The 24400-nt window shown below is 34.7% G+C and overlaps 1 protein-coding gene across 12 annotated transcripts in view; it reads right to left on the reverse strand.

The window, feature by feature from the left end:
• The window catches only part of LOC113393181 (polypyrimidine tract-binding protein 2), a 459009-nt gene that overhangs the window by 5475 nt on the left and 429134 nt on the right, over positions 1-24400 (reverse strand). For 10 of the 12 annotated variants that reach the window (XM_026629923.2, XM_026629929.2, XM_026629922.2 and 7 more), the window contains 8 exons: positions 16062-16120; positions 4335-4548; positions 3514-3710; positions 3011-3044; positions 1865-1957; positions 872-986; positions 373-474; positions 219-296 (listed from right to left, as the gene is read on the reverse strand). In XM_026629923.2, the coding sequence (XP_026485708.1) occupies positions 219-296; positions 373-474; positions 872-986; positions 1865-1957; positions 3011-3044; positions 3514-3710; positions 4335-4548; positions 16062-16120 (892 nt within the window). The remainder of the gene's footprint in view (positions 1-218; positions 297-372; positions 475-871; positions 987-1864; positions 1958-3010; positions 3045-3513; positions 3711-4334; positions 4549-16061; positions 16121-24400) is intronic. The other 2 variants (XM_026629925.2, XM_026629924.2) reach the window with 1 other exon arrangement.

Here is a 24400-nt window from a genome sequence, read left to right on the forward strand (position 1 = left end):
AAACTAATTCACATCACAGTAATCCCAAAATATTTATTCTTCCAAAAAAAAAAAAACAATAATTGTAAATCTTAATACCAATATTAACTTTGAGGAAAAATGAAAGAATTATAAAACAAAAACAAACTGAACCAAAACTGTTTTGTTAAAGAATTTCAAGTGAAATTTATAATCCGTTAATTCCCATTCACAGATAATATAATCCAAAACAAACTCACGGGAAGAACTTGAAGACCTTGATCGCGAATCCCCTTTTGGTGAACGCATCCTTGATGTCGTCTTCGGACACCGTGGCTCTAGAGCAAGAATAAGTGATATAGAATCATTTGAGCGCGAAAATAAAATGGAAGCTGGAATTGGAAAATAACTTACGGAATGTTGGAGAGATGTAATGTGGCGCTCGGCGGGTAAATGTTCTGGTAGTTTTTGCTGCCGGGCTTCTTGAATCTATGTAGGGGGCTCTGGGAATAGTCCCTGCAAATATAGAGAAATTTATTAAATATTATCAATATTTCACCTTTGTACGAAATGAAATGTTTTGTTCACAACGGAATTTCCTATTTTGGTTTGTATGTTATTCGAAACATTATCTTCGAGCGGTCGCCGAATTGAAACCTATGGATACTTACGATAAATCTTGAATTTCTTTTAAAAAATTTAAACGTATTCCGAATGAATAACCTTTTTGGATATATTTTACCCAAAAATCCTCTGAATTTTTTGGCACCGATTTTAATAGAACTCTGAAAGTGTATTTTTTCAGGGTAATGAAAAATACCACTTGGGTAAATAAAGTTTGAGGAGATTGAAAACAGTAAGAGGATACTTAGCTACATGTTGGACTACATTAAACTTTCTTGCTTTTACTTACCTAGTGAGGCCAGCGTCAGGCTGTCCTTCCTTCGGCAGCTGCACCGTTTGATGCTTGCTGAGCATGACGCGCATAGCCTTTCCGAAGACGCGCAGCTTATCCATATGTGTCATGGCTGAAAACAAGAGCCATGTCATATAAATTGAGTTTTACCAAAGATCCTTTGGACTAGGGCCTATTTATTTAAGGCTGCAGATTTTTCTATAAAGTTAAAATTCAAACAGACCGGAGTAAGGATTATTTCACTTCCGTGCTTCCAAAAGGACGTAAAGCCTTTTGCGACTGATCTCTCTTAGGTCGTGTCGGAATGTAGTTCCATCGGACTATGACGAAGTAAATCAAAGGACGCGTGTGTTTGCCCACATACTATACGAAATTCGATCAGTACGTTTTATTCGTCTTATGTTTCCTATAAATTAAACAAATACAGACAAAGTTCCCTTAAACAATTTAATTTCCTTAATATTAATATTCAATTATATTAAAAGTTTTATGGAAGGCTCCTGGAATAAATATTGTTTTAGAATACTTTGGGTGAAGTGGGGATAACAGTATGAGGTAAGGCTTATCAATAAACCGCTGGAAAGTGGACCTCTATTATTTTCAAGAAATATTTTTTTAAACTTGCATACTTTTTTTACCGATAGTAGTAACTTATATGTGTTTGTGGCCATGTGTGCTTGTCTGTGTTTAAAGTATCAATTCAATAACATTCTATGTAGACCTGTCTTTAGATTATCGGTATAATTTGCTGAACTTAATATAACATAAAAAAATAATACATTTCTATCCGCACCTTGTTAAAGAATGAATAATTCACATTTAGTTACAATAATAACTATCGTACGAGCGAGTTATTCAGATTTACCACTTCACGCAATATGAAATGTAAGCAGTGGAAAACTACGTGATATCTGCATATCTAAATAAAACTAGCAAAAAAGAAAATGTACCTTATATACTAAAGTATAAAGTCGGAATTTGTAACAATACCTAGATGAGCCTGGTGAGGCTCCGCCATTTGAATTAGGGCTGAATCCTTTTTGTTGTACAGAATCTTCACGCGTTGCACGTCACCATACACGCCTAGACGATAAAAAATGCATTACGAACAAAACAACATGTGTTTTCGTTTTATTACGTTAAATTTGAACGACGTCCTCAACTGTTCCTTTAAAGTGACGCTTATTTAAAATTACTTAGAACACATTAAACGTTACTAAGATTACAAATAAATTTGATCAGTGTTAGTCTTTTAAATGTACAGTTGGAGTCGTCGGGTCATTCTAGCCTACAACTAAGCCAGTTACTACATCAAAACACAGTTATCACGACATCAGAGGATTTTCAGTACAAATAAATTAATATAAAATATTATTTTGTTGAAAACTTAACAGAAGGAAATGATATAAGAAAGAAATAACTCCAAGCTCTATTTTGGTCACGTATAAGCTTTCGATTAATGCTTAGCGGTTATCAGCATCGGCCATCGTTACTGCCGGCTGTGTAAAGCGGATATACTACTTTATGAAATGTGTCCAATTGTAAACAGTTACAACGGAACAGGAGTCTTAAATAAAATAATACAAAGATTAAATTAATTATTCAAACTATATTGTTTTTAAAATAAAAAAAAAAAATAACTTAAATAACATTATCGTTCTCATAGGTCACAATAAATATGTTTATAATATAAATCGTTTCAAAATGTACAAGTAAAACTATGTAACAAAAGTACCGGGTCATACACTAACCTCCTGTTTCTGAAACGCTGATCAAAATCCGGTAAACTAATTCGATTTCCGAATATTCATTGGTCGGTGACAGTCGATGACGCAATATACGACCAATGAGCGTTCAGTACTCAGATTAGTTAAACCGACTTTGATCAAATTTTTAGAAACTGACGGTAACTTAGCTACATCTAAAACGTCTGAAAAACAAATTGTCAAGTTAATAAAAGCGTTTAGAATGATCTCAGAATGTGTGTTAACAAGCGTATAAATAAGCTTCGACGAAACATCGGATGCTGTTATCAGTATAGAAGTCGAAAATGTTAGCTGACAATTTGTCTTCCAGGCGGACAGGGGCAGGAGTATTAATGTTTTAATATAATACGGAATGTATGTGCACACGTACCGAAAAGGGTAAAGAGAGCGTCAGGCGTGACCATCTAAAACAATAGGAAAGAGAATAGAGATAGTATTACAAATAGTCGTAAAAGATTTCTGATCTCATGTCTATAAATAAATTAGCAACTTATCTTTAAGGAGTTTTAAGAATATATAAAAATGTGAATAGCCTGTAACGCCAAATGTATTAGTTCGAATTATTAGTCGTTCGTCGCCATCTTAATCTTATTAAACCATCAAACGATGTGAACGGACGTTACCGGCTATTGTGTTAGCGTATGCATAATTTGCCAATAAACAATTAAACTACCAAAATATTACAAAATAATCGTTCTACATCTGTGCCTATAAGATTAACCTAGTGGCACACATTATAATCTTCAACAAACTAAGACTGGATTTAACAATTTAAAAGCATAAGTGTCTTTTCTTGTCGTTGGATAGACTACTCGTACGTTTTCAGGTCTACATTGTGTATATTAGGGGTTACGCGGTTGCGTGGGCACTTACCTCTTCATTTAGGTTGGATACGAGCAACACTGTGGCCAGCGGCAGCGGTGGTGCGGCGAGTGCGCGCAATGCAGGCGAAGCCGGCGTCAGTGTGAGTGCACCGAACGCAGGCAGACCTACTCCCCCAACGCCGACGCCATACGGTGACGCCAGCCCTGACCCCAGCCCCAGGAACGGAGGCGCTAACACTCCACCACCTATAATTTTATTTTTATATAACATTCATTTTTTATCCCCATCCTTTACAGAACACCAATTAGTTAGATAGAGAATTGTTCTTTGACGTGAACAAAAAGGTTAAACGTATCGCCTTGAAATACGAAATACCGTCTGTTTTTCGATACGGGAACGCAAGAAATGTCGACAGAAAACCAACCACACCAAACGTACGTCCCTTTTTTGCAGAGATCCTAAAATATAAAGCGATAGTATACAATAACAAAAGCAGAGAACAGGCTTTGGAGGAGTAATCCTCATATATTACAACCCTCTGTGGTGCAGTAGGGATTTATGATAAGTTATTAGTCACTGTGGAAACATTTAGAATTGATTATGAATAACAAACAAGATAAGAGGATTAGTCGGCATACTAGATGTGCGATGTATCTGTAAAAATAATTTGAAATGACTACGTCAGGGACTTCTATGGCAAACATACTTTTCGACTGTTGTTAATAGTTAAATTTTGAAGTGATATGAATTATTTAGTGTAGTCATACTAATATATAGTCATAGTAATCTACGTGTAACTACATTATAGGCGTGAATTGAAGAGTGGTGTATGGAGCAAGCTTCCAGGTGTGGGGTAGTATAAGACTAACTCATCCTGGATGCGAGGGCCAAGGCGAGGCGAGCCCGCTGAGGCATCAACTCACTGGTCAACAGCTGGTGAGCGTCGCCGTCGCCCGATGGGAGCGTGGGATTGGTGTAGTCCCTCGACTTGTCGTTGTTATATTTGACGTTGAGGCATGTCATCTTTGAGTAGTCGATGCGGAGTGTGCAGCAGCCGTTGTAAATGTTCTGACCATCGAGAGCCTGCGAACAAATTCGAAAGCGTTATTACATATTTGTATCAAATTTAACGAAATAATAATAGCATGTTACATTATAGGAAGAGTTTATTTTATGTCTCATATGTAGGTAGGATTGGCAAATGGGTCACCAAACGGTGAGAGGTCACCACTGCCCGCTGCTACATTGGTATTTTAATACTTATTAATCATTCCTAATATCACCAAAACACCGCCAACCTTGGAATGTTAGAACCCCATTGCTTGTAGTTAAACTGAGCTACTCACTCTTCAAACCAGAATAAAAATGTTGTAGTATGGCGGTACAATATATAATATATATATACATTATATATGATATTATGTATATGAATATATTTTGATAACCTACTAAGAAGGTCTTGCACAAAACCCTACCCCCAAGTGAACATAAAAACATTTTAATTTCATAAAACGTAGAAAGATAAGACTCGTTATCGGTTTAAATATCGAACAGCAATAGGTATTTATAAAAACCATACGATCGGGATAAAAAAAAATATCAAAGTATTAAAATATTTACTTCTGACGTTGCTACCTATTTGTTCGTCCACAGCGCCTGCGGGAGCTTGATAACACCCCATCGCGATAGAAAAGAGAATTAATTAAAATGCAACAGCACTCAACTCACTCCTGTGGGCATTATGCTTGCCTTTCACCGGTACAAAGTATGTGTACATGATAATTTCATAATGAAAATAAATATCTACAAGAATTCCCTCTCGAAGAGAAATAGCAGCATCACTTTTACATCATCATTATATCAATTTGCTTCTTGCATGTAGGTACCCTCGCCACATGGGACCCTCCACTATCTAATTTAGAAAAGATAAATGTTGCTACAGGGATTACTCCTGAGCAGTTTGTCCGCCGCAAATTGACTTTAATTTTTAACTGTTTATCTCTTGCAATTTCTTTAGAAACGCCTCAGACGGGTCCGTTACTTCAAACGTTCTAGCAACTGTGCCTTTGGCGTATCCTGTGAAACATTTTCGTTAGTACTGTCAACTTGGAAATGCCCGCGGCCTGATCTCCGCAACCGTATTATTAATTCAATCAATAAACGTAACTGCTTTCTTTCACAGAGACCATCGAGTTTAATTTAAGAATTACATTGGTATTTTAACTATGCAACGGGCAATTTACGAGAAGTATGTACGCGATAAATATTTTATATACCAGGCAAGATTGAGGATATTTTTCACATGACGCTGACTTATAAGGCACCACTTACACAGTCTGCGTTGTATACCATCTAAGATGTTATACTTTTGTTCCAGTAATTTCACTGGCTCATTAACCCTCGAAAGAATAATAGCAATACAAGAGCAATACAAAGCATTGATGTTTTCCAGTAAAATTACTGAGCCCGTACAAAGCCCCTACCATCGGTTCTCGAATTAAATTATATTATTCATTCATTTTCCTCTGGCGTACTTTTAATTTGACCGTAAATGAAGCACCAACACAGCAAAGTAATAAAAAATACAATCGATGGTTAAAAAAACTCTCTTAAACGTTGATTAAACCACGCTCGTACTTCCTACAAATGGAGTTAAATTTGAATACCTTTTTACAATCCAATAAAATTTTCAGAAACGCAATGAATAAGTAAGAGTTCAATGTCGGAAAGCTGGAATATTGGCTGTAGATTTAATAAATTTCTGCTCTATATGCAAATGCGAACCCCTGATGTGTAGACGTGAATAGATTGGTTCGTTTTTAGCTCAACTTATATGGAAATACGAAAAGCACGTAAGAAAGCGTGAAGAAGATCGGTTCGATACGTAATTAGTTTTGCGAAATGTCACACCTCAATTTTGTTTCGATGAAGATTGAATAATAGGCGATCCGAGAAGAGAAAGACTAACCAATCAACTCCTGACGGTTCTTCTTGGTAGAATCTACAGTACAAACCTATTGTCGACTGACAAATCAAATCAAATCAAAATATACTTAATTCAAATAATCTCTTGCGAGCACTTTTGGATCCGTCATTTTCAAAGATTAAATTTAAAGCTAACAACCGGTACGGAATATAGATTCTACCAAGAAGAACCGACAAGTAACTCAGAAGTTACTCTTTTCTTAAAATGAATTACATAGATGATTAAATACAAAAATGGCATTACTGCTGGAAATCAACGAATACCAATCAATTTCGTCCTGTACAATTACGACATTATACGATAACGAGTCTAAGGGAGCGACGATGATAAGAGCTTATTTAAATGGAAGAATACTTTGATTTTAATAATACCAAAGACGCAAAGATCGTCACAACATATATATATATTAATATCTCTATATATATAGGGATATTTATAATTCTCAGGGCTGTTTCACATTAGACGTACCGTTAACCGAGTGTTGCTTTTGACAAAAATTTTATAGCATTACACTTCATGTCCATGACATTCACTTTGAAATTATTATTGAATATTAGCTAAATATACGGTTTTACCCCGGTAAAATTTATAAAACACAAACTTCGAACCCCCGTTTTACCCATTGAGGGGTAGAGTATACTATAAGGAACCTACCTGCCAAATTTCAAGTTTGCAAGTGTTATAGTTTCTGAGATTTCGTGATTAATCAAAGCGAATCGTTTTTATACATACATATAGATTAAATTCTACCCATGAGTTTATTTCGCCAGTTTATTTCACGTCAGAGTACTTTGTTTTTCGACACAGCGGTAGTTATTATTTTGATTATCGATAAGTTATGCTTCTAAATTTTAAAAATGGAATTCGTATTTGGTAAGTGACATCTGCGGCGGTCCAATTTATTGTGAACCGACTCTAAGTAGGACTTCAATGTAGGAGTTAATCAGATAACATTGTCAATATCACCGCTGTAAGATGTAACCCTTTTAGCTTGTATTGATATAGAAGCTATGAATAAATTTACGTCAAAGGTAGACAGGCTATTAATATCCTTATTAATATCGTATTAAAATATTGAGGCAATTTTACTTTTGTTATCATTTTACAAATATATCGTAATATATATTATGTATATATATAATACAGGTAGGCAGATTAGTAAATGGTTCCCTTGATGGTAAGTCATCACCACTACGTAGACATTGGTACTTTAAATATTAAACATCTCTTGCAATCCGCCAGCAACCTTCCGAACAAAGACGTTTTGTCCTTGTGCCTGTAGTCACACTGTAATAAATCTAACTCGGCAAGCCTACACATTGTAACACGTGTATTCCTTAACCGATGTTTACCACCTAATCGACACGATCCCCGACATGTTTGTTCTTTGTTAAGTTAACTTAAAACTTTTGTCACCGATGTACTCCTACAACAACAATATTGCGTACTGTACGTTTGTAGAAAACCAAAAAAAAAAAAAACATTCATCGCAGTCGTTTCTGTCATCCTTGTTTATAATTTTAAAATTGTGTATAATATTTAAAAGAAAACCCAAACGCGAAATAGAGTTAGTATTACACATAATTTACTGGATAAATTAAATATCCTTCGAGGAAATTAATCGAGTTGACTTCGCTTTACATCTTTTGAAACGAGGTAAATAAGATTCATTTAGACAGCAAAGAGGCCGTCACAGAGGCGAGACGGAATCATCGTAAGACGTAACAAGTGTCCTGTGTCTCTTAATCACTTCCCCGGTAATTGTTTTATCTTTAGCTCGTTAGAACTCGTTTAAGCAAAGCCTTCTTAGAGAAGGATTAAGCGCGGTCCGCCTTAATCCACCCCCTGTTGCTAATTCTGGTGGTTTTTCCACGGAGACCAGATAAACGTTTTTGTTGGGGTCCAAGCTCGCAACGATTAATATTTATAAGAGCGGACATCGCTCAGATTGCTTCGGTTGCCGGTGCAAGGATTACGTCAACGGAAAAATGCTTTTTTTTCTTAAATAGATTTTTCGCTGCTATGGTATAAAATATTTGTAAACATAATTTGATTTTTTGTGCTTATTTTTTTTATATTCGCACAATATTGTTTTTTTTTTTTAATTCCTATTCGAATGCGAAGATATTGTAAGGGTAAAATCAGTTCTACGAACTCGATGTAGTTTAATTGATTGTATTAGGCGAGAAACCACTTGCTCGATTAGTCACAGATAAAGACCATTTATCGACGGTCGGTCTCTCCGAACGGATCTCCGAAAACAAATACAGCTAAGTGCTTTTAACAATTAACTAATATATTTTAAATATTAATGATTCGGTGATGAATACGGATCGTTCAATTAACTGTTTATTTTTAATCTATGGCATAAATTTTAAATTCTAACCAGTAAACATATAAAATAACTTTAAAAATCGTAAAATTAGTAAATGTATAAAATAAAAATAATTTACATAAATATTCTGCAGTATCATGGTACGCAGTATTTATGTCTTTGCGTTTATTTAACACAAAGCGGTAAAATTAATCACAGCGACACGGTTTATTGCAATATTTATAACACCTAGTTCTCGTCTCCGTAGAGTAAGACCCATCCTGGAACGAATTGTCCATTTCTATATTAGGAATTCGCAGTATTTTACCTTATTATTAAAAGGTACACTTTTAATAATTTAAAATCTCATGTTAATAAAATATTTACAGATAAGGATTATGACACAATGTATTGACGACACCAATTTACGTGAGGTACAGGAGTGTGAACACTGCCGATTTTTGATTTTGAGTAGATATCGTGGAAGTCTCAAGTGAAAAAACCGAAAGCTTAAATTGAATCGACTAGGTAATGAGCCTAAGCCTTATAAACTAACCCATAACGTTGACGTATTAGCAGACACACTATAATACAAGATAATCTCGTGAGATGAATATAATAAAATAATATTCTAAAAATGTATCACATCAATAAATGTCACCACACCTCAGTCTTCGTTGGCAGTCATTTGACGTTTCGTCCTTCTGGGCGTGTCTCGTTTCAAACTGTTTTCGTTCCATTAGAAATTGTAATTAATACTCAAAGATAAACCCCTAATTGTAGGTGATAAATAGAAAACGATCGGGCGCCATCGTTGCTCAAAAACCGCTCCTTAATGCTCTCCCCCCCCAACGAAACCCAATATTAGTGATTAATCCACAGATGTTGTTCTACATTCTGACATCATGAATAATGAAGTTGCCGACTTTTGTTACCAAACGTTTCAATTGGCTTTATCTATGACTGTTACTATTGTTCACCACATAATGGTATTGTCGTACCAACAGTATTGTAAACTCTGCCTACCTCTGCGTAGTACATAATTCATTGCAAAGCTATACAAGTGTCGAATATGTGAGTGATATGATTATTGGTTCGTAATTATGTCGTGCAAAGCTCGGGACACTAACAAAACAAAGATTAAACAATGTTTGACACGTAACGAGGTGACGCAGAGTGCAGCTTGATCTTTGTTGACGGAACCGGTCGGAATCTAAACAGGGGCGATCAGTCTTGCAATTTTAAGCAACGGAGGATCCTTGCTCCTATGAATAAAGATATAGCGTAGTTCACGTAGTTTAGTCGATAGTAAATAGCTTGAAAATACGGACTTTTAATACTATTTAAACATAAGTATTCGAAGAAACTATGATTAAATTATTTAATCTTGTTTAAAACTTACTCGGGACTGATTATTAAGGGTGAATGAACACCGTCCATTCGGAGACGCGAGAGTGGAACGATAATAATAGTTTAACATCAAGCGCTTTATAGATTTGCTCTCGTTCCTTGCGATAAATGATTTGTTTTTAGAAAACTTAAAACATTTTGATCAAATCAGATTTATTTTGGGAAAACTCTTGGAACTCCACCACGTTGCTTTAATGTGGGTTGGTGGGTAAATATGTGACAGAATTTCGGCTTTCCGGTGATTTCTTCACACAGGTTAAGCAACTAAAAAAACAGTGGTGCTTGCCCGGCTTCGAACCCTTATTTGTCAATTAATATTCATTGGTTCTGACACTCGGAATACTTTACTTGTTGTGTTTAAAAGTATATAACTTTGTGTAATTTATTACACAAAATTTTGATAGTTACTCTCGTAAACACACAAATATATTTGTAAGTTCGAACCACTCGAACTGTCATTATTTTTATTTCACTATAACAAATTATTTTATCTTAACGAAATCATAAAAAATTATAAATAAATATTTAGACGTCTATTGTATTAATCGTGTTCTCAAATTTTCTCAACAACGTAAACTTGCCGGGGACGTTACAATATAATATTCATATAACAAACATACGAGGTAATATATATCATAAACGGCGTAGCATTACATTATTATTTCGTAGCTAAACAGCTGTTTGTTTCGAAAAATTTAAACTAGACAATTTGTCAGCGCAGGTATCACGCTTTCGACAGATACGCTGTTTGAATACGTCTCTTGTGTTGACAGAAAAGCTCCGCTTAGTCGCGGTCGCGAGCAAAGTGCAATTTTAAAATGTAAACATAGACTCGACTTTAATCTATAATATTTACAGTTATTGTCTTGTAACTACAATTACTTAACTATATATTCTATTAAAATAGGGGACGTTATTTTAGTAATGCCTAACTATAAAAAAATACTCAACCAATATACATAAAACTTGTGACAAATGATTCAAAGCGTTAGTGAGGTTTTAGTCTATGGAATGCATTTCACAGTTTCACTTGCTTTTAGTTTCGACCGTTGATGTGGTATGCGTGATTTTTATATTCTTATAATATATAAAAAACTATGGCTTATATATTATAATTTGGTACACTAGTTAAGCGGCGCGGTAATACTCGCTTTTAACATAACTGCTTCGCCGATATAGTCCCGCCGCCGCAGCCGCTTCGCCGGTATAGCTAGTTCGTCTTTAGTCAATCTCTCTTAATGAACGGGCTATCTATAAGTAAAATATTTTTTCTTCAAAAAGGTCTAATAGATTCCACGATAAGAACAAACAAACAAGCTTTAATATTAGTATAGATAAGATTTTAACATTTATTAATTAGCTTAACACGGATATAACGCCCCCTCCCAATCACTCGCGCACTAAGTCACGGGTACAAGCTAGTTTTAAGATAAAGTTTTATTTACGTAGTTATTAAAATAAAAAAATGTTTCATTAAAATATATTCTTACTAAAAATGTTTTCGCTACAAGCCAGCGCAGGTACCTACAATAATAGTGACGTGATGGTGGATTAAAATGAGTGATCGTCATCGAAGGTTACTGTCACAAATATGGATGATGTAGACCTGGGGGAGTGTCTGCGGACCGAATGAGTCAAATAGTTATCAATCACAAAGTAATGATGGAGCACTCTGTACTGTGATTTGAATTTGGTTTATTCATGTATAATATATAGATTTATAGAACTCATATGTGTAGTGGTTGGAAAGGCTGCAGAAACTAGGGTCCCAAGTTCGAATTCCCTTTCAGGCTAATATAAAGGTTTTTGTCTGAAGAATGAAAAATCTTATTTACAGGTCGGAGTTAGAAAGTGTGCAGTGTTGAATTAGTCTTACAGGCGTGTAGGATGGCGCTAATCGTATCGTCGTATAGTCGCTTATTAGAGTGTAGGAAGTTAAGTTAAGTGGACTTGTGCAAGGGTGTTTGTGCATGTGCACTTTCAAATCTCTTGCACAGATGGTTATTCTTTAATATTAGCCATCGTGGCTTAAATTCGGTCAGATAAATATAATTTATAAACAAATAGTACACTACTTATACTTTTAAACCGTCACGTTACACTTCAGTCTAAAATAATATCCTTAGCTTGCGAACAATATTATGACAGCATTATATAATAATTTGAATAGCGCCTACACACGTTGCAATTAAACGGAATACACCGGCAAAATACCACATAAGTCTGAAGTATTACGTTTTGCTTGTATTTAAACGAAATCCAAATTAATTTACGAAGCAAACGGTGCACATTTAGGTTTAGTAGTAAAACGCGCCACGACATACATACAGGTACAAGAATAGAGCACATTAAAAGCTTACATTTCGTGTCTGCGTATAAGCCGCCCTCTGAAAAGATTTGATGGGGAGGTTAGAGATTTATGTCAAGGATCATAGAGTCGGGGATCGGGGGATTTCAGTGCTCCAACATCCGACTGTGCCCTTTGTGGTTGGAGCACTATCCGGCTTCACTTCACTTTGTACCTCTTACTCCTGCTGCCACTTACCTTGCGGGACGTTTCAATTTCATTTTAAGAAAAATCCGTGTCCAGTCCAGTCCCATCAGACTCGTATGACGAATAAAATCTTCGAGAATAAATGTAATATCCGTCTCGATAAAGTGAGCACCATCTATATCTCGAGGTATGTACATTTGTTAAATATTATTATGAAATTCTTATGGTACGAATGATAAATAAAATCGTTTTTAATAAAGAGTTAAGACACTTCACGTGCATGTTTGTTATTCAATCGTATGGTATTCAATCAACTGAATGACTTTGTATGTTCTTGAAATATCCCACTGCTGGACAAAGATTTCTCCCATTGAGGAGACGATTGCAGTGAAGAACTAGATTAGAAATTTCGGGTAAGCACTATTTAATTTTAATATCAATTTCGTACATGCTGCTGAAAGAACACGTCGAAATTTCATGACTTGGATGAAAATCTGCCAATTGTGTTTGCATAATCTCATCCGTGGTGGAGTAATCTTTGTCAAAAGGGGAGGAAGGCTTGTGCCCACCAATAGCACATTTGAAAACTTGTATTATGTATGAAGTAGTCGAAATAAATATAACGTATACGAATAATTAATATTACGAAATGTTCTCGATATTCAGAACGATACGATATTCAGAATTAATTTGAAGGAGATAGAGCAAAATAGAAATGTATGGATTGAAAATAATATCACTACGAGAGCAGTTGCAATACTCTACGTTAAGGAGTTACATCATTTTACGTAGAATTTCAATCAGAGCCGGCGTATAAGAGTCGGTCTTAGCGTTACTAAGTTTTCTCTACTCCGCTTTGCCGGTGATATCTCAAATTTACTATGGCATCCTCGCTTGGGAGTATTAATTTGTTGGGCGAGTTGTGAGCAGAATATAATGAATAAAGGCCGACGTATTTTTTTATTTTTATAACTATATTTGACCGCTGTTAGCGCTCAAAATAAATCATGACTTCAGTATGGCTCCCAAACTATTAAACTATACTAATATTATAAAGATATTATTAATTTTTATTGTATTTAATAGCTTAATCCTTGATACGGGCAGGTACTATCCCCGATTATCTCATATTCAACTTTTTTTTATGTAACTGGTAGGCGGACCGACAAATGGGCCACCTGATGTTAAGTGGTCACCACCGCCCATAGACATTGGCTCTGTTAGAAATATTAACCATACCTTACTTAACTAATGCGCCTCCAACCATGGGAACTAAGATGTTATGTCCCTTGGGCCTGTCTCACTGGATAGCAGGAATGCACAGTGCGGGTGAAACCGCGCCGCTCAGCGAGAAGTTATTCAATAGACGTTATGATTATTTCAAAAACGAAAGGTAATAAAATCTCAACGACTCAATAAAATAATATAAAAAAAGGGTATCGACTGCGCCGATTAATAACAGTTGCGAAACAGAAAAACAAAGCCCGATAATTATTATGCTACCAAAGCGAGTTTGCGGAAGCCGCAAAACGAAATTTAATTTGCCCTGAACGCTGCATCAGAAATAAAGTTAAAACAGTCGCTGCAGTAGGCGGCAGTACGCTCAACTTCTAACGCAAATGAATAGAGAATGGGAAAAGTTCAGTTGAGAAAAATGATGTCCCAGTCGGCGACTGGGGCGCGGACTTCCCTTACTGTAACCCGATATTGTGGGAATCACCACATTAAGTTAAATTGAGGTGTTTTTCGATCGATAAAAATCTTATATATTAATAGCGTAAACCGATTTTTGTCACAGAGATTATGGGACGATAGCTGCATGTAAAAATAGGTTATAGTCTCATTTTGAAGATCTCCAGCCGTAGATGTGCAGAAAAAGTTACTCGCCGGTTAGAGAGCGTTACTACGTATAAGAAAAAAAAATTTAAAATGTAAACAAAATTAAAGTAAACTCAAATTCTAACCGAACTAATTATAAGATTTTATATTAAAAAAATATATATAAAAGAGGTTTCATCATTTTGGAGTTTACAATGAAATGAAATCAAAACAAAACCTGTCATAGGTTTCGAAATTCCTAAAAAATCTTTTGAATAAACGCGAAGTTTCCCAGGAGACCCACTAGTGATCATAATCAACATAGTTTATTACTAATGTTAAATAACAAATAGCTAACATTTTCCACTTAAAGACACGCATATATTCACACACACACACACATACAATACTTCACACGTGTGTTCAATTTAGTCGATGCCTTATTGGTACTTCCCCTTAACTAACTATTCTGCCATCAAAGGATAATACATTATATTGCTGTGTTTCGGTCTGAAGATACCCGATGATGACAGGAACTAAATATCTTAGGTCCATGATTCGCGGTGCATTTACGATGCAAGATGAGGAACATAGGCGTTTGCCTTCTTATCATCGTTAATTTAATTTTTTTTTTTAATTTTAAATTTATATAATAAATAATTATTTTTATATATTGAACAAGGTCATAATGTAAATAATCTATCATATGCATCTATATTCATATTATATATGACAAAATGGGAAAATAAAACGGTCTGTTTACCTCTGTATGTGTTGCTCTTTCAAGGTCAAACCACCGAACTTTATTAGAAGGAATTGAGTATGAAGCAAGCTTGAACTCCAAGGAATAACATGGGATTTCTACGAACAACACCTAAATCGCAAGCGGAGCCGCGAGCGACAACGAATACCCAATTTTGAACATTTTACACTCTAGCATACGTATAAATACACGTTCACACAAATGTGTGCCACGCGCGCACACGCACTACCAAAAACTAATTGTGTATATTATACACATATATTACCGTAATTATTTATTTATATATACATATATGTGTTTATATTTATAGAAATACTTATTAATGATTAATGGTTTGAAGGTGGGCGTTGACAACGATATAAGTTTTATATAGATATTACATAAATTCGAATTATTTATAGAATACGTAACGTTTGAAGCTCGCATGCTTCTATATGTGGGCAGGTAAGGCGGTATAATTACAGGATCGAACATCATAGATCTTGGTTAGCGATGTATTCACGACGCAAGATACTTACACGTTTGCCTTCTTTAAATAAATAAAAAAAAAAAAAAAAAAGAACAGTATAATCTATCTTCAGATATTATGTCAGATGGACGTAACTCGCAAGCCCGTGACAAAACAAAGACAATCAATATCAGAGACTTAGCCTTACACGGCTCCAGTCGAAGTATATACGATACAGTCACTTCATTCAATAGTTCGAAAGCGAGTCATTAAACCGAATGAAACGTACGGCAATAAGAACTTTGTTTTATAGCTTTACTTCACAAACAGTTAAATAAAAACGAAGAAATATTCACAGCTCACCGTTTTTGCCATTTGCGCTGACCCCGTGTCTGGGTACTGGATTAGGGCTTGAAATGAATCTGAAAAAGAAATGCATTAATGTTTAAAATGTTCACAAATAGTGCACAGTTTTGATTATTTGATTTGAAAAACGACAACACATTAGAAGTAAAGTAACACGGCGTTAATGGCCCACTGGGCTCCTATACTTAAGAAAGTTCACTCGTAAGGATCTCTGGGAAAAAAATGTGGTACAATATCATCGAATATATTGAAGTTTCCTCCATCGAACACTATATGAATTATAAACACATATTAAGCGTACGAAAGCAGAGATTTAAATTAATATTTTTTATTACTTATCGAAATGTATTTGTCAAAAATGGTTCGCTAATAACCCAATCGTTGGTTAAATATTTACAACAGACGTTGCCGTGCAACAAATTGTACGAAATTTAAAATCATTTAGAAAAACTTCATTGAACGTAAAAATAACAAAGGAAATCACAAAAACGCTATTGTTTTATATAATAATGTTTATACGTGTGTGAACTGAACTGGCACGTACACGTATTATAAAAATATAAATATTTTTTAGTATATTTTAATTATCCAATGAGGAATGCGAACAAAATGAAACCGTTTAATAAAATCGGATTGGTATTAAGATAGGATCTTACAATCGCCATATTACAGGAATCAATTAAATCTCACCGATAAGTACCGGCAAGAAAACTTAATGGTTATTTAATTTATCTTAAACGACATAATCTTGCATACAATAAAATTTATTTGTATATAATATTACATGTTTTTTAAAAATAATATAATCTATATGTTAACCGTCGTTCTGTAGTCATGTTAGTTCGTATTAAATTTCTCAAGATGCTAATGTAATTAAACACTTGTTCATTAAGTGTTGAATCTTTGTCAGGTAACACCGTGTTCGCTCAAACAAGGTGAAATTGCCACCGAACGTGGAGCGCTATGAAATCCCACTCTACGAGAGTTTGTTTAGACTCAGGTGTACCGCAGCTATTTTATCATCTACATCACTCTAACGAATATGCGAAACAAGTTTTATGTATTTTTGCCCTCATATTATACTCGAGGAGCATAAATTGATACGTTCCACTCAATCGATACGAAGTTTTGAATGTTCGAGTTGATATATATGTTTATTTATTGCGTTGCAGTCAAAGGTTTACATTTCAAATGTTATTATTTTTATTTAAATACATATCGACGTAAACACATATAACAGTTTTATATATATATTTTTGGCATGAGAGTAAACGTATCTAACAAATTAAAAATGTATCTATATATTTGAACGTGGAAAAAAATATACGTTTATACGATATAAAGGGAAATTATTAAAATAAAAGTAAAACACAACAGAAGAAAAACTCTCGTAAGTAATATACTTTCAAAATATTATCACTGTTTCTTTTTTTTTTTTATACAATTTTCCAAAGTTATAAAATATATAATATAGAGTCACTCAAATTCACCCTTAAGAATGTCGAACGAAATGAAAAGTAAGGGGCTGTCTCCTCATACATAGTTAAAAGCTCTTTAAGGCTTATATTTTTTACGTTCGTCGTTTCGATCTAACCTATCAAAAGAAATATCCCAAAATCGCTTTTTACTTAGAATAGCTTCGTATAAGAATATAAGAATGAATCCTCAGATCTCTATTTAAGGGTAAGCTATAGATGTGTCTCGTAAAATTATGTTTAATAATAATAATAAATACTTCTCGTATGAACGAGATCTCACAGTGGCGTAACAATTTACAGTTGTACGATGTGCGAATCTGGTGGCTAATTATAGTCGGAGATCTGTATGCGTATCAGCTGGTTATCAAAACGGAAACAATTGTAGTAGCATTAATATTGAATTTAAATTGAATGACGGAAAAACTGAGGTCATCCCGGCATTAGTTGGTAAGACATTAAAATAATAAAAAATATGTAGCGGCGATTCTTCACCAGCCAAGGTATCCAGAGCCACCAAACACAACCGTGGGTGTTATAAAGTGTTTTATGTTGTGTTAAACACTCGTATTTTATTCATTTTAGCGCGTAAAACAAAACTTTCTAAGAATATGTCAGACACGTACAATCGTATGTCTATCGAAACATTTTTTATACAGCATTCGAATAAATGGGATAAAGGCGACTGAATAAATAATGAAAAATGAAAATATACGTACGTTATTTATACTAAAATATGGTAGTAAATTTAATATAAACAATGTTTATATATGTACTTAAGGTCTAGTAAAAGACAAGCAAGGGCAACTAAACTGGCCGCATACATGAGTCTTTTCCAATGACATACCTAGCAGCTACTTCATTTATTTTATGACGTCATCATGACCGATTTCGGCCACAGCGGATTGGCGGTCTGGGATGGCCCAAGGGAAACTATTGAACTACGCAGGATATTATAGTGTTATATTGTGCGCAAATATAGGTACTCTGTTCATTACCGTCATTTATATATTCCGATAGGAAGGCGAATCCGAAGATGAATGATTATTATGATAAGTTCTTAAAATTATTATTAATCTTAAAAACATCTAAATGTATAAAGCGACATTATTATATTAAGCGAATGTCAATAAAATAATAGAGTAAATAAAAGCAAAGTGGATTGAACGAAAATCTTGCGACGAAAATTTCGTTATTTTTAACAATAACCGGAACGGAAGTTTTTAAAGCGTTTCTTTGCCCGGTTACCCTTTATTCGAATTAATTTATTCGAGATAAAATATTCGAGGGCTAATTCAATAACGATGCTCCGATTGTGTACAAGAAATTTAAATGATTCCAATCAATTTCTACGGGATGTTTTTTCATTAAAAATTCAAGTTGTATAGGCAAGTATTTTAACCCGACTGCATCGAAAGAATGTTTTGTTGTTCATTGCTAGTTACTAGCTCTTAAATACTTATCTCTTTGTTTTAGCTAGTATTCATATCCTTAAATTAAAAAGTAGCTTAATTTAAACATCTATAATTGAAAAAGTATTAATATTTTACTTTGGCAATTAATTTTGTATTTGATTTGATTGTTTCAATTTAAAAGAAAGTTCAGCATACTTTACAGGAATTAAAAATGTGTAAATTGAATTCCCTAAACGTCGTTTCACAGTGTAGAAACGCTTGCTTTCACGGTCTCCGCTATGTAAATTTAAGTGATGTCTCGTCTCTGCCCACCGACCGATTACAATATAATATGATATCTTAAATCTTGCCGCTTTGACTCGAGTGCTATGTCAAACTTGAATGCATTTTGGCTCGCAATTTAGGCGTCCTTGCATCCGGTGACGCCGAGGCTCTTGTGGAAAATAAAATAAGAAATCGTGAACTGTCTTTGAAGCGGACCCTTTATGGTATTCTGATATAATTTTATTTCAAGATTCATTATAAATAAATTACTAAAATATGATTTTGATATTAGAATATAGGATATAATATTATTAATATTATATAAATGTGTGTGCACAAACACAGGTGTGTTCTCTATTCTCTCAATCTTTCACAACACGAGAGTTCGAGCAGAGAACCAACGGCTTTAGGAGCTTTCCGAGGCCTCATTATTAGCAGATTTATAAGCTTTATAAATGTGCCGTTTTTTAATATTACATCACAATTTATATTCTTTTCAGTTGTGACGTTACAAGATCATTTACAACATTTTTTAAACAATCAATTTAAAACAAATAACAGATGTTATATTTTAGCTTAATGCTGCTAATATAATAGATGTGAAGGCGAGAGCCGAGATGGCCCAGTAGTTAGAACGCGTGAATCTTAACCGATAATTTCGAATTCAAACCCAGGCAAGCACCACTGAATATACATGTGCTTAATGTTTTATAATTCATCTCGTGCTCGGCGGTGAAGCAAAACATCGTGAGGAAACCTGCATGTGTCTAATTTCAACGAAATTCTGCCACATATGTATTCCACCAACCGGCATTGGAGCAGCGTGGTGGAATATGCTCCAAACCTTCCCCTCAAAGGGAGAGGAGGCCTTAGCCCAGCAGTGGGAAATTTACAGGCTGCTAATGAAGGCGTTTACTCAATCACGCCAACACGGCTAGAATTATTTCGATACAATTTGGAATAAACCTAGGTTATATCTGGGCTCATCCGAGAGCGGATACTAGCAATTCAGTTTTTTTTTTTTTTGAATAAAATGTCATTAGAGAAAGTGGCTGCTACACTATCCGATTCCTTAATACAATTATCTAATACTATTTCGTCCGTTAATAATGGCCGTGTCTTACGGTCAACGCCTCGTGTAAGAACAACGCGGGGCTTACGATCACATGTTACTAATCCCGGAACAAATCTCAATGAAGATCGCGGTAATCCTCACCCTCCCCTCTACCCCTCGCTCGCCCTCACTCGATTGGCTTTATTAAGGTGTAGCAGCCCGCTACGATTATTATGCGTCCCCTGTTTGCGGTAGATGTCGTGTCTATGTTGGATTCCCGTAATTAAGGATTTCTGGCGACTGATATTTAGCGATCTCAGTGCTCGCTGTAAGCCGTAATATGTTGCAATGCTATTCAAGCGTGTTCGGATTTAACGATATTATGAGCCGCTATCTTGTAAACTATATCAAATGTTTGTTTACTATCATTTTATTTAAATCAGGAAGGCTTACTGGCAAATGGGCCGTCATGAATTTTAAGCACCACTCGTATCAATGCGTCATCGATTTCAGTAACTAAGATGTAACGTCCCTTGTAAGCAACAGTATAAGCACTCACCCTTAAAACCGGACCAAAACAAAAGTAGCATACAAATTATTACTGTTGTGCTACCACCCAGATAACCAACAAAGTATACATCGATCGTTCGACAAGTGTAAAATGTACTTAGCATTATGTAAAAAAATATGTAAAAGTTTTTTTTCAAGTATTACTTTAATTTAATTTTATCATTTTTGTAATAAGTATAAAAAGTAAAAGTAGTTTTCTTACATATAAGTTGAATCTATGTAATCTATAATAATAATATTACTAATAAAGTAATATTTCAGTTAATTGAGAATTAAAATAATTCCTACTTAATCATTCCACATCCTACATTATACTAATTTTTTTTGGAAATCACATCACTATCAATCAAGAACTTCAGCGTCTTCACGGCACGCCTTCACCCACCAGAATAGCAGTTGAAGGATAGTTGGTGTCAGGCAAGCAAAATACATGCGACCTCAAATAAGTGGACGGAAAATTACGACGATGACGTCACAAAATAAATTAAATATTTAAGAATTCGTCGCGACAATTTGGGAAGTGCCTCTCGTTTGTTAGTTGTAATATGATAAAAACTTAGGGAATATTCATTAGATTAACTCGCAAAACTTACGAAAGTAACAAGGAGAGACAACATGAATCCAAAATTGGTGACAACTCCTGAGTGGTTGAAGTTATAAAGCGTTTTCGGCGGCCGCGTCGAATACGAACACAAACACGAGAAAAGACGAATATTGCTAAATATGAATTTAGAATTTACGTTTCAAGAGCATTGAAAAATTCACGAGTTCAAAAATATCATTTAACGTTATTGATTTGTCTCATTTTGTTTAAAGATTGCAAATACCTGACAGCGACGTCACCTTCGCCCGAAATCGAAATCAAAATATACTTCATTCAAGTAGGCTTTTGCGAGCACTTTTGAATCATCATTTTTCATATATTTATTAAACGTAAAGCTACCACCCGTTTGGAATGTAGATATCGAGAAGAACCGGTAAGAAACTAACAAGTTACTCATATTGTATATAACTTTTTTTTAAATTTATATATGACAATAATATCCCTGTTTAATTGTATTTGTTGGCTCAAAATCTCTTTAAGGAACACAACACATTAATTGGGTGAGGTGGGGTAAACTTACAGTACTTACAGACAAAAAGAAGGCGATATCAGGTTCGCATGAGGTACCCGATGGTAAGTGTTCACCACCCAGAGAAACATCCCCTATGCGCCTATGCTACCAAACTTGGAAAATATGTTATTACGGTCCTTGTGCCTATAGTTACATTGGCTCATATATCCTGCAAACAGCGATACAATGTGAGCCCGACCAAATGATTACGACGTTCATTCAGTAAAGAAATTTATTAATCCATTTAAGTATCACCAACCAATATATTATAAGTTACTTAACTTTACTCAGGATTTAGGAATTCAGCATCGAAAGTGTGTCTACGAGATGTGTTGTGTTCGCTTCCCACGAGACAGGATAATTGAAGTAGGGATTTATGTATATGTATCCGATCTACGATCTACTACTGTTGCTACGTATAAGGCTTTATACTGTAAAATCGGTATATTTGTTTGCACCAAGCAAAATTGCATGCCCAGTCGTTGCATTTCTTTATACAAATATATAAAACGAGCTGTGCCCGACTATTGGACTTTCATACAAACTTCAAGGCCCCGTTTTACCTCCTTAGGGGTGGAGTTTACTAAAATCCGCTTATGCTCTTTTTTCTTAGTTCTTAGCCTACAGCATATAAGGAACCTACCTGTCAAAATTCAAGTTTGTAGGAGTTATAGTTTTTGAGATTTCGTGATTAATCAGTGAGTGGTATTTTTATTTTATATATATAGATAGATATAAAGAAGGACATAGATTCACGCTGTTCACGTCAATAGTCAAAAATTAAAGCGTGGGCACCTGCAAAGCGCATTAACTTATATAATAATATTATATATTGAAACCTCATTCGGAACGCGCCGAATTTTCTGGTATAATATTTATGTACATCGGTTTATTAGTTTATGACGTCTCATTTATTATCATATAATATATATATTCTATTATATATGTACATTCGTTCAGTGATTATTTATAATGAATCAATTTCTAAAGTGTAAAATAGGTTTTGGGTTAGATTCGAAATGAAATTATCCCAAAGGTTCATAATTGTACGGACTTAATACCGTTGCGCTATTAAGGCTTGAGATATATATTTAAAAAAAAAAAAGTGAGTAATATCTCATAATAAAACGGTAATAGACAGCGAAGTTTAATGTAAGTGAATTATTTTAATGGCAGCAGCACTTTAAATACTTGAAGCTAAATGGTTTAATGGCAACTAAGCGGTAACGGGCAAAGACAAAAGCTCTTGGAATTGGACAATGACGAATGCGGTAAAAAAGCAAATAGTTCGGAAGCGGTGCCCGGGTTGAACGGTGTTCGGAAATTGGAAACACTGCATTAGCTGGCTACGTCGCGATACCGACGAATTATGAGCCTTCCGAACAGGATAATATCACTCCAATTAGGTAACCACGTAACACAAGACACACAACGATGCCTGTTCGTTATTGAATTAAAAATGATAAATTCATAAACAGTTATTTGTATAGAGAGACATCTGTCAAGTCCCGCGTTGTATTATTTAAGAGAAAAAACAAAAACGAAAACAGAGCGATAAGCATTTCAAACAAACTAAACTAAATCGAGGCGGGGAGAAGTTTTATTTTCATCGTTTCGAAAGAACATTTACAATTCTTTGAATTTTCCCAATAATAATGAATAAATAATAACGAAAACCTTCATAAAATATTATTATCTTATTTGAGATATTTGACAAGGGTATGATAAACAAGCAAATGATGAAACGATTTTATTTAGTGATAAACGCAATTCTTTAAAAGGGTATCTATGTTGGAAGCTCTTTAGACTTTATTTTTTAAGACGTTTACTTAATAACTTAGACCGATACATTACTTTGTTGAGTTAATGTGTATTGATGTATCTATATGGCCACCTCGTTGGTCTAGGATACGAGGCCACAGATTGCGGGCTGAACTCTGATATTCATTATGGATTTGCGAAAAAAAGGCGTTTGGAAAGTCTACGAAGCTGTTATCGGAACTTGGAAGTAAAATCAAATTGGTTAAGTAGGATAATGTTGTATTATAAATAAATACATATTAATAAACTGTTAGGAGTTCACAATATAGCTGAGCTAAGTAAATTCAAGGTTTGGTTATTTTATTTCCTTATTCGTTTGGAATAGTATTGCTTACACAAGGGACATAACATCATAAGTCTTAATGATGGTGGTGTAAGGGATCCATCCCTTGATCTAGATCTAGATCATCTCCTAACATTTCTTGCAGTGCCAAGGCGGAACAATTTATTTTCCGACAGAATTACAGCTGCGATTTTTTTTTAATATGACGGACTTTGAACGAAGGGCTTGCAATGAGAAGCAGATAGATCGCTTGACTCGATGCTGTTCGTATTATTCATATCTAATTTAAAGTTAAGGAGGAAAACTTAACTGTAACGATATGAGTGGTTAGATATATTT

Source organism: Vanessa tameamea, chromosome 6 (assembly GCF_037043105.1).
Source record: "Vanessa tameamea isolate UH-Manoa-2023 chromosome 6, ilVanTame1 primary haplotype, whole genome shotgun sequence".
In the NCBI taxonomy this organism is placed as follows: Eukaryota; Metazoa; Arthropoda; class Insecta; order Lepidoptera; family Nymphalidae; genus Vanessa; species Vanessa tameamea.